General features: G+C 38.2%; 1 protein-coding gene across 1 annotated transcript in view; it reads left to right on the forward strand.

Moving 5' to 3' along the window:
* The window catches only part of BRIP1 (BRCA1 interacting DNA helicase 1), a 180,310-nt gene that overhangs the window by 59,243 nt on the left and 108,458 nt on the right, over positions 1-12,609 (forward strand). The window contains exon 9 of the mRNA XM_002806832.6: positions 6,264-6,396. Within this exon, the coding sequence (XP_002806878.3) occupies positions 6,264-6,396 (133 nt within the window). The remainder of the gene's footprint in view (positions 1-6,263; positions 6,397-12,609) is intronic.

A 12,609-nucleotide genomic window follows, 5' to 3' on the forward strand; every position in this document is an offset into this window, starting at 1 on the left:
GAAAAGTGTTTTTGTCTTGGCTTCTGTGACATCTCTGGTTTTTTCCCTCCTCACAGTCCATTCTTTCATTATTCCTTTTGATAATTCTTATTCTTTTTGATATCTAAATGTTGCAGTTCCTCAGGACTTACTTAGTACTGGGACCTAGTTTCTTTTGTAGCTCGTATTTTCCCTAAATTATGTAACCTAATATCACAGCTTAAAATATAATCTGCAGTACTCATGGGCCTGAACCTGTGTCTTTAGCTTCAACCTCTCTCTACAATGCCATTCTCATATCCCACTCTCTACTTTATAGCTCTTTTGAGATATCAAGTAGACATTTCAACTTTACATCTAAAACAGAATTCTTTCCCTTCCCTTGTATTCTGTTTTCTCCCCAGTCTTCCTCATCTAAGCAAACAGTATGCACCATTTCCTCAAATAAAAAAGTTAAGTATTATCCTTGATAATATCCTTACTGCCTCATCTCATCCAATTAATCAGTAAGTCTTATAGATGCCACCTGCACAGTATATCCCCAATTCCTCAATTTCATTGACCGTTCATATCTATCATCCTACAGTCTTCTCTCAACAAGAATATTATAACAGCCTCCTAACAGGTTGTTATTTCATTCGTCTTTCTCCAGTAATCAATTCTGGCTTAGTAGCTGGAATTATTTTTTTAACACAAAAAATAGATTTACATCTCTTTTATTTAAGTAGATTTAAATAGATTTACATCTCTTTTATTTAAAACTCTGTATTTAAAACCTTCCTACCAAAAGAAACAGGATGATATTGGTATAAAAACAGACATACAGATCAATGAAATGGAATAGAAAACTCAGAAACAAATCCATACACTTACAGTGAACTCATTTTTTACATAGGTGCCAAGAACATACACTGGGGGAAAGATAGTCTCTTCAATAAATGTGGCTGGGAAAACTGGATATCTATATGCAGGAGAATAAAAATAGACCCCTATTTAACACCATATACAAAAATCAAATCAAAATAGATTAACGACTTAAATCTATGACCTCAAGCTATGAAACTACGACAGAAAACATTGGAAAAACTCTCCAAGACATCAGTCTGGGCAATGACTTCTTGAGTAATACCACACAAGCACAGGGAACCAAAGCAAAAATGGACGAATGGGATCACATCAAGTTAAAAAGCTTCTGCACAACAAAGGAAACAGTCAACAAAGTGAAGAGACAACCCCCAGGATGGGATAAAATATTTGCAAATTACCCATCTGACAAGAGATTAATAACCAGAATATATAAGGAGATCAAACACTCCTGTAGGAAAAAATATAGTAATCTAATTAAAAATGGGCAAAAGATTTGAATAGACATTTCTTGAAAGAAGACATACAAATGGCAATCAGACATAGGAAAAGGTACTCAACGTCATTGATCAGAATTTCTCTGCTGCTCAAAACTATAATGAGAGATCATCTCACCCCAGTTAAAATGACTTTTATCCAAAAGACAGGCAATAACAAATGCTGGTGAGAATGTGGAGAAAAGAGAACCCTTGTTTACTGTTGGTGGGAATGTAAATTAGGACAACCAGTGTGGAGAACAACTTGGAAGTTCCTCAGAAAACTAAAAATAGAGCTACCATACGATCCAGCAATCGCACTGCTAGATATATACCCAAAAGAACGGAAATCAGTATATCAAAAGTATACCTGTACTCCCATGTTTCCTGTAGCACTATTCACAGTAGTCAAGATTTGAAAGCAACCTACGTGTCCATCAACAGATGAACAGATAAAGAAAATGTGGTACATATACACAGTGGAGTATCCTTCAGGTATAATACAGAAGGAGAGCCTGTCATTTGCAACAACATGGATAGAACTGGAGGTCATTATGTTAACTGAAATAAGCCAGGCACAGAAAGGCAAACATCACATACTCTCACTTATTTGTGGAATCTGAAAATGAAAACAATTGAATCCATGAAGGTAGAGAGTAGAAAGATGGTTTATAAGAGGCTGGGTAGGGTGGTAGGTGGGGATGGTTAATGGGTACAAAAAAAATTGAATGAATAAGGCCTAGTATTTGATAGGACAGTAGTATGACTATAGTCAATAATTATTTAACTGTATGTTTAAAAATAACTAAAAGATTTGATTCAATTCATTCACTTCAGGGGAGCAAAAAAAAAAAAAAACTAAAAGAATATAATTGGATTCTTTGTAACACAAAGGATTAATGCTTGAGAAGACGGATACCCCATCTTCAATGATGTGATTATTACATATTGCATCCCTGTATCAAAACATCTCATATACCCCATAAATATATATACCTACTGTGTACCCACAAAAATTAAAAATTAAAAAAATCCTGGAGACCAGGAGAAGATGGCGCTATAGGAGCAACTCAGGATTGCAGCTCCCAGTGAAAGTGCAGAGGGTGAGTGGACGCCGCATTTCCAGTCGGATCTTTATTGCCCACAGACCAGGAGATTCCCAGGTGTAGGAGCCCCACGGGCCGACAGCACGGCTGTTTGGGCCGGCGCCACAGCACGGCGGCACTCCGTACAAAATATACTGGTCTGGTTGCCGTGTTAAACCGGCAATTTGAAATTTGGGAAGGCTGACTAGCACATTAATCTGATTAAATGGGACTTAAACAGTAAGCCAGGCCAGGAGAGTCCCGGGCAGCGACATTATTTCAGCTGGCGCAGTGGGTCACCGCACGGGAAATCACACAGATCCCAGCACCCTTTCAGCAGGCGACTGGAACACCTGGGAGAGAGTCAACTGTTCAACTTAAAAAAAAAGAGGGCTCTGAGGCAGGGAGCCAGGTGATCAGGCTTGGCAGGTCCCACCCCCACAAAAACAAAACAGCAATTGGAAACACTCGGGCTTGAGAGTTTCACGGCAAGCACAGGTGAACCCAGGATGGTGCAGCTTGGTGGGGGAGGGGCGTCTGCCATTATCGAGGTACTCCACCCCTACGGAGGTACTCTGACATTGCTGACACAGCCTGCTGTTGCTGAGGCAACCCGCCATAACAGAGTCCGCCATTACAGAGGCGGGCCACCATCGCCACACCCATATAAACAGGACTACAGGGAATTACACACCACAGCAGGGCGGAGCCCACGGCAGCAGGGTGGAGCCCAGAGCAGCTCAGCATAGCCTCTGCAAGCAGGCAGTGACTAGACTGCCTCCTTGCTGGGCAGGACAGTGCAACGGATACTCATAAATAAAACCCTAACTCCCTGGGACAGAGCACCTGAGGAAAAAAAAAGGGGGCTTTATGAGTTCTGCTGCAGCAGACTTAAACGTACCTGACTAGCAGCCCTGAATGAACAACAGTGCTCACAGCTCAGCACTTGAGCTCCTATAAAGTACAGACTGTCTCCTCAAGCAGCTCCCTGACCCCCGTATATCCAAAGAGTCACCTCAAAAAGGACTGATCAGACTGACATTTGGCAGGCATCATTCTGGGACAAAGATAGCAGGAGAAGAAACTGGTAGCAACCCTCTCTGTTCCGCAGCTGCTACAGGTGTTCCGCAGGCAAGCAAGGCCTGAAGTGGACCTCAGCAGTCATACAGCAGAGGGGCTAGACTGTTAGAAGGAAAACTAAGAAACAGAAATACTTCATCATCAACAAAATGGCAGGATCAAATACACACATAACAATATTTGCCCTAAATGTAAATGGGCTAAATGCACCAATCAAAAGACACAGACTGGCATATTGGATAAAAAGCCAAACCCATCGGTGTGCTGTACCTGGGAAACCCATCTCACATGCAAGGATACACAAAGGCTCAAAATAAAGGGATGGAGGAAGATTTACCAAGCAGATGGAGAGCAAAAAAAAGCAGGAGTTGCAATTCTCGTCTCTGATAAAATAGTCTTTAAAGCAACAAAGATCAAAAGAGACAAAGAAGGACATTACATAATGGTAATGTCCTTTCTGCATGGCAAAAGAAACAGTCATTAGAGTGAATTGGCAACCAACAGAATGGGAAAAAATGTTTGCAGTTTACCCATCTGACAAAGGGCTGATATCCAGAATTTACAAAGAACTCAAACAGATTTACAAGAAAAAAACAAGCTCATTCAAAAATGGGCAAAGGATATGAACAGACACTTTACAAAAGAAGACATACATGAGGCCAAGAAACATGAAAAAATGCTCATCATCACTGGTCATTAGAGAAATGTAAATCAAAACTATATTGAGATACCATCTCACACCTGTTAGAATGGCGATCATTAAAAAATCTGGAGACAACAGATGCTGGAGAGGATGTGGAGAAATAGGAACACTTTTACACTGCTGGTGGGAGTGTAAATTAGTTCAACCATTGTGGAAGACAGTGTGGCGATTCCTCAAGGACCTAGAAATAGAAATTCTATTTGACCCAGCAATCCCATTACTGGGTATATATCCAAAGGACTATAAATTGTTCTCTAAGGATACATGCACATGAATGTTCATTGCAGCACTATTTACAATAGCAAAGACCTGGAACCAACCCAAATGCCCATCGATGATAGACTGGACTGGGAAAATGTGGCACATGTACACCATGGAATATTATGCAGCAATCAAAACGATGAGTTTGTGTCCTTTGTAGGGACATGGATGAATCTGGAGAACATCATTCTCAGCAAATTGACAGAAGAACAGAAAATGAAATACCGCATATTCTCACTCATAGGCGGGTGATGAACAATGAGAACACATGGACACAGGGAGGGGAGCACTACACATGGGTCTATTGTGGGGAATAGGGGAGGGATAGCATGGGGAGAAATACCAGATGTGGGTGAAGGGGAGGAAGGCAGCAAATCACACTGCCACGTTTGTACATATGCAACTATGTTGCATGTTCTGCACATGTACCCCAAAACCTAAAATGCAATTAAAATAAAAATCCCAAGCCTTCCAGTTGCACTTTGAATAAATTCAGATTTTTTAATGTGACTCAAGATTACTTGATTTCTGCTTATCACTGACATTGTTCATACCATTATTTATTTTTATCCATTGTGCTGCAGATCACATTGGCTTTCTTTCAGGTCCTCAGGCAAAATTTGCTAAGCACCTCAGGACCTTTGTCCTAGTTATTCCTTCTGCTTGGATATTTCTTTCTTTCTGATCCTTTCGTGTCTGGATACTTTTTGCATTCAGTTGTTAGAAAAAATGTCACCTCAGGGAGAGCATTCTTGACATTGAAATTAAAGTAGCAACTAGGTTACATTAAACTAATTTATTTTCATTTTGTTGTATATCATTATCTGTTGTTTTTCTTTTATTAGAACTGTTTTTTTTTTTTTTTTACTTTTAAGTGCAGGGGTACATGTGCAGGTTTGTTATATAGGTAAACATGATATTGGGGTTTGTTGTATTTATTATTTCATCACCCAGGTATTAAGCCTTGCACTCATTAGTGATTTTTTCTGATCGTCTCACTCTTCCAACTCTACAGCCTCCAATAGGCCTCAGTATGTGTTGTTCCATCTTGTCCATGTGTTCTCATCATTTAGCTCCCACTTATAAATGAGAACATGTAATGTTTGATTTTCTGTTCCTGTGTTAGTTTGCTAAGGATAATGGCCTCCAGCTCCATCCATGTCCTGTAAAGGACATGGTCTCGTTCTTTTTTATGGCTATATAGTTTCCCATGACAACCTGATACTTTCTTGTTTATGTATTTGTTTCTATGTTTATTCCTCTCTCCCTTTACTGGAATGTAATTTCCATGAGAGTAAGGACCTTGCCTATTTTATTTAACTGCAGCTATTTTCACTACCCAGAACAATGTCTGAAATAAAATAGCATTCCAACACTTATCAAATATATGATTGTGTATATATATCATTGAATTATATTTATATATGTTCTAGTAATTTTTTTTTGTGTGTTAATATGTAACACTTTAATTTCTTTATTAGGTTGTTTTGCATTTTCTTTTATGTATACTTGGGATAAGTACCTAAGACATGGCTCTTAGTTGAAGAGACATTAGCTAAGTAAAGCAGTGTGAATCCATAAAACAAGTTGGAAATCATATGTATGTTTGTTTTTTCTGAATAAAAACTTTTTTTTAGTTATTTAATGTTTATTTTGCAATATGAGACATGCATGCTTTTCAAAACGTATCTTAATTAATCCACATTCATGTCCTAAGAATGTCAATGCAAAACAATAATGATGATTGTCTTGTTCTCTTGAAATAGGACGTGTAAGGATGATACTGGTTGACAAAATTGTTTTATTTTATTTCAGTTGGTTAGAAGCAAACTCTGAATATCTTGTAGAAAGAGATTATGAATCATCTTGTAAAATATGGAGTGGAAATGAAATGCTCTTAAATTTGCACAAAATGGGCATTACCACTGCTACTTTTCCCATTTTGCAGGTAAGATTTTTTTTCCAGCTGTGCAATTTATTTAGTGAGTTAGAGGTGATTTAGTCATGACTAAATCCAGATAAAATCTAGTGAGTAACCCAAAAATTTTAGATATAGCATTTTAATATTTTAAATTTTATTTTCTGCATTTGATCATCTTTAAGTGATGGCATGGGTAAATTGTGGGTGAAAAGATAGCATTATTTAGTTTGAAAGCTAAAAGGAGTCAGTGTTTTTAGGTTGTAGATTTACTTAATTGTAAAAGTTAAAATTTTAGAAAAAAGAGAAGAAATTCCTATTTTGTTCATCTTAATTTAGAAATTATAAACCTGATATTCATGGAGAGATCATGAGTAGGCTTTGGAAGACTATGAACCTTATGAAGCTATAATACAACCTTTTATGAGTATGTATTTTTGTACATTTTTCTAAATAGGGGCTGCATAAATTTCATTATCTTCTCTAGTGTTTTTTGCAAATAAAAATGTTTTTTGTTCCTATTTACTTATTTAAATTAATAGATTATATATTTCAAAATGATTATTTTAGATTTAGAGAAAAATTGAGCAGAAGATCCAGAATTCTCATATATTCCCACTCCCAGGCACACACCTATACACATACATAATACACATCCACTCCACAGTTTCCCCATTATTGATCTCTTACAATAGTATAGTATATTTGTTATAATTGATGAACCATTACTGATACATTATGGTTCATTAAAGTTCATAGTTTACCTTAGGGTTTACTCCTTGTGTTGGGGAGTTCAATTAGGTTTTGCCTAGGAATCTACCATTTACAGTATCATACAGAGTGTGTTCACTGTCCTAAAAATCTTCTGTGTTACACCTATTCATCCCTCCACCACACCACGCCCACATCCACCAAACCCTTGTCAACCACAGATTTTTTTACTAACTCCATTGTTGCCTTTTCCAGAATGCCTTATAGTTGAAATTGTGCAGTATGTAGTCTTTTCAGACTGGCTTCTTTAACTTAGCAATATAAATTTAAGATTCCTTCTTCTTTTTTTTTTTTTTTTTGGCCTTGATAGTTCATTTCTTCTTATAGCTGAATAATATTTTGTTATCTGGGTGTACTACACTTTATTTATTCATTCACCTACTGAAGGACACATGGATGGTTTCCAGTTTTTGGCAATTGTGAATAAAACTGTTATAAACATTTCTATTAGTGACATGCGTTCTACTCATTTGGATAAATACTTAGGAACACAATTGTTGTATTATATTGTAAGACTGTAGTTCGCTTTGCAAGAAACTGCTAAACAGTCTTCAAAATGGCTGTACCTGCCTTGTATGTTGGCATGTGTCTGTAGTCTCAGCTACTTGGGAGGCTGAGGCAGGAAGATTGCTTGAACCCAGGAATTTGAGGCTGCAGTGCACTGTAATTGCATGTTTGTGAATAGCCACTGCTCTCCAGCCTGAGCAACATAGCAAGATTTTGTCTCTTGACAAAAAGTGGTTGTACCATTTTGCATTCCCACCAGCAATGAACAAAAAGTTTCTGTTGTTCTACATCTTCACTAGTGTTTGGTGTCTGTGGTTTGAATTTTAGTCATTCTAATAGATGTGTAGTGTATCTTATTGTTTTAATTTATAATTCCCTGACAACCTGATGTTGAGCATCTTTTCATATGCTTATTTGCTGTTGCTGTAGCTTCTTGGTGACATGTCTGTTCATACTTTTTGCCCACTTTTCAATTGGATTTTTGTTGTGGTCGTTGTTGTGTTTTAAGAGTTCTTTGTATAGTTTGAATATAAATCCTTCCTCAGAAAGGTGTTTGTAAATAAGACAGTCTGTAACTTTTCTATTCATTCTGTTAACATGGTGCCTTTGCAGAGCAGTTTTTTAATTTTATTTATTTATTTTTTGCAGAGCAGTTTTTAACTTTAATGCAGTTCATCATATTCATTTTTTTTTTTCTTTTATGGATCATGCTTTAGGGGTTATATCTAAAAACTCATCCCAAACTCGTGATCACCTGGATTTTCTCCTATCTTCTGGAAGTTTTATAGTTTTGCATTTTACATATAAATCTGTGATTAATTTTGAGTTAATTTTTGTGAAAGATGTAAGGTCTGTGTCTAGAGTCATGTTTTATTTGCATTTGGATTTGCAGTTATTCCAGCACCATTTGTTGAAAAAACTACCCTTTCTCCATTGGATTATCTTTTTGTTCCTTTGTCAAAGGTCTGACCGTATTTGCGATGTCTTTCTGGGCCATCTGTTTTGTTCCACTGACCCTTTTGTCTGTTCCTTTACCAATACTACATTATCTTAATTACTGTAACTTTATAATAAGACTTGAAGTTGGGTAGTATCATTTCTCTGACTATTCTTCTTCAATGTTGTGTTGAGTATAATCTGGGTCCTTTGTGATTTCATATAAATTTTAGGATTTTTAAAAAATTTCTGTGAATACCATCTTTCCATTTTTTGTGTCCTCTTTCATCATTGTTTTATAGTTTTTGTTGTAGAGATCTTTTACTTCTTTGGTTAATTCCTCGGTATTCAGTTAACCTGTGGGATTTTGATTGGGATTACGTTGAATCTGGAAGATGAAGTTGAGAGAACTGGCATCTTAACAATGAGTCTTTTTATTCATGAATAGGGACTATCTCTCCAGTTAGTTAGATCTTTGATTTCTTTCTTCCATGTATTGTAGTTACCATCATAGAGTTTCAAAGATGTTTTCCCCCCTACAATTATTGAGGTATGATTGACAAATAAAAATTGTATATATTTAAGGTATACAATGTGATGATTTGATATATGTATGAAATGATTACACAGTCAAGGTAATAAACAAATCCATCATTTCACACCCTTTTCTTTGTGTGTGTGGGGGGGGTGTGGGTGTGGGTGTGTGTAGTATGTGGTGAGAACACTTAAGATTTGCTCTTAGCAAATTTCAAGTATACATTATTAGTATTATTATTATCTGAGATGGAGTCTTGCTCAGTTACCCAGGCTGGAGTGCAGTAGCACAATCTCAGCTCACTGCAACCTCTACCTCCCAGGTTCAAGTGATTCTCATGCCTCAGCCTCCTGAGTAGCTGGGATTACAGGCATGTACCACCACACCCGGCTAATTTATATATATATATTTAGTAGAGACAGGGTTTTACCATGTTGGACAGGCTGATGTTGAACTAACCTCAAGTGATCCACCTGCCTTTGCCTCCCAAAGTACTAGGATTACATGCATAAGCCACCATGCCTGGCTTCAAGTATACATCATTATTAATTATAATCATCGTATTGTACATTAGATCTACAGAACTTAGTCATTTTATAACTAAAAGTTTGTATCTTTTGGCCAACATCTCCCCATTTCCCTGGTCCCCCGCCCCTGGTGACTTTGGGGCTTAGGACTCTGCTTCTATAAGTACAACTTATTTAGATTACACATATAAGTGATAGCATGCAGTATTTGTCTATCTGACTTATTTCAGATAGCGTAATTACTTCCAGTTTCATCCATGTTGTTGCAAATGGCAAAATTTTAAGACTGAATAATATTTCATTTTATATATATGTGCCACATTTTCTTTATTTCCTTAATCACTCACTATATTCTCACTTTACCCTATGGGAAGAATTCTGGGTTAATGGAGGCTCTCTTGGCACTGAGCTGTACTTCCGTGGGGCAGGGGTGATGTAGGTAATATGAAGCTATGCTTATTGGCCTCTTCAGTGCATCTGTTCTTGGATTTTTTGCTCCAATGGGGTCCTAGAACTTCTCTCCTGGACTCCTAGACTCTTAACAAAGGTATTCTCATATGTGAGTGGTTGTCAGAATTGGTTCATTGTTGGGAGATGACAATGGAAAACTCAAATTCTTTTTTTTTTTTTTTTTTTTTTTTTTGAGATGAAGTCTCACTCTATTGCTCAGGCTGGAGGGCAGTGGTGCAGTCTTGGCTCACTGCAACCTCTGCCTTTTGGGTTCAAGCAATTTTTATGCCTCAGCCTCCTGAGTAGCTGGGACTACAGGCATGCCCTACCATGCCCAGCTAATAATTGTAATTTTGGTAGAGATGGGGTTTCACGATGTTGACCAGGCTGGTCTTGAACTCCTGACTTCAAGTGATCTGCTTGTCTTGGCCTCCCAAAGTGCTGAGCTTATAGGCATGAGCCTCCGTGCCTGGCTGGAAAACTGAGCTTTCTCCATCTTGCTGATGTCACTTCTCAAAGAGGTTTTTGAACAAAAAATGATGAAAATAATTGCTAACATGATCACAATAGCATTCTGGGCATGCTATTAAAATATATTAAAACATATATTTTAGGCCGGGCGCAGTGGCTCTTGCCTGTAATCCAATCCGAGGCTGAGGTGGGCAGATCACCTGAAGTCAAGAGTTTGAGACCAGCCTGACCTACATGGTGAAATCCGGTCTTTACAAAAAATACAAAATTAGCCAGGCATTACGTACCTGTAATCTGAGCTACTGAGGAGGCTGAGGCAGGAGAATCCCTTGAATCCAAGAGGCGGAGGTTGCAGTAAGCCAGAATCGTGCCATTGTACTCCAGCCTGGACAACAAGAGTGAAACGCTGTCTCAAAATAAAAAAAAAACAAAACCATATATTTTAATCAGGCTATACTTAAATTTTTGCTCATCATTTATAAAATACAACTTGGTATCTATTATAAGGATTTTTCCATATTGTGACATCTTTCATATTTTTTGCATAAGTGTTTGCTTTTTTTTTTTTTTTTTTTTGAGACAGAGTCTTGCTCTGTCGCTCAGGCTAGAGTGCAGTGGCGTGATCTTGGCTCACAGCAGCCTCTACCTCCCGGGTTCAAGCGATTCTCCTCCCTCAGATTCCAAAGTAGCTAGGATTACAGGCACCCACTACTGCACCTGGCTAATTTTTGTATTTTTAGTAGAGATGGGGTTTCACCATCTTGGCCAGGCTGGTCTCAAACTTCTGACCACCCACCTCAATCCACCCACCTCAGCCTCCCAAAGTGCTGTTATTACAGGCATTAGTCACCATACCCGGCAAAATGTTTGCATTTTTAAAGCTATGTATATAACAAATAAATGGGGCTGGGAGTGATGGTGCATGGCGGTAATTCTGTGCTTTGAGAGGCTGAGGCTGGCAGATTGCTTGAGCCCAGGAGACCAGCCTGGGCAAGTAGTGAGACCCTGTCTCTACCAAAAAATACAAAAAAATTAGCTGGTGGGGTGGCAGGTGCTATAGTCCCAGCTACTTGGGAGGCTGAAGCAGGAGATCACCTGAATGTAGGAGGTTGAGGCTCTAGTGACCAGCCACTACACACCAGTCTGGGGCACAGAGCAAGATCCTCTTTTTTTTTTTTTAAAGGATAAATTGTAACATATTTCTATAGTGGAATACTACACAGCAATAAAAAATGAACTACTTCCAACACAACCATATAGATGAATTTTGGATTCATTTTGTTTATGTTGTGAATTTATGAATAAATTTTTTCCTGTATGGATAGAGAATTGTCCCAGCACTATTTCCTAAAAAGTGCATATTAATTTCCCTCTAATTTGTAATGCCACCTCTGCTACATATTCAATTTTCTTTTTTTAATGAAAAAAAAATTATCTTTTCCTTTTTTTTTTTTCTTAAGAGACAGGGTCTTGCTGTGTTGCCCAGAATAAAGTGCAGTGGCACATTTTTAGCTCGCTGTAACCTTAGATTTCTGGTCATAAGGGATCCTCCTGCTACACCTTCCTCAGTAGCTGGGATTACAGGCATGCATCACCACTCCTGGCTAATTATTTACTTACTTAATTATTTATTTTGAGGCAGAGTCTCATTCTGTCACCCAGGCTGGAGTGCACCGGTGTGATCTCAGCTCACTGCAAGCTTCACCTCCCAGGTTCAGGCAGTTCTTGTGCCTCAGCCCCTAAGTAGCTGGAACCACAAGCATGCCACCATGCTGGCTAATTTTTTTAGAGATGGGGTTTTCTGATATTGCTCAGGCTGGTCTCGAGCTCCTGAGCTCAAGTGACCCACCTGCCTCGGTCTTTCAAAGTGCTGGGATTACATGCATGAGCCACTCATACCTGGCGTGGTTTTTTTTTTTTTTTTTTAATGTTTTGTAGAGACTGGGTCTCACTATGTTGCCTACGCTGGTCTTGAAATCATGGCTTCAGGCAATCCTCTCACCTTGTCCTCCTGAAGCACTGGGATTATAAGAGTGAACCACCAAA

This window comes from Callithrix jacchus, chromosome 5 (genome assembly GCF_049354715.1).
Source record: "Callithrix jacchus isolate 240 chromosome 5, calJac240_pri, whole genome shotgun sequence".
Taxonomy (NCBI): Eukaryota; Metazoa; Chordata; class Mammalia; order Primates; family Cebidae; genus Callithrix; species Callithrix jacchus.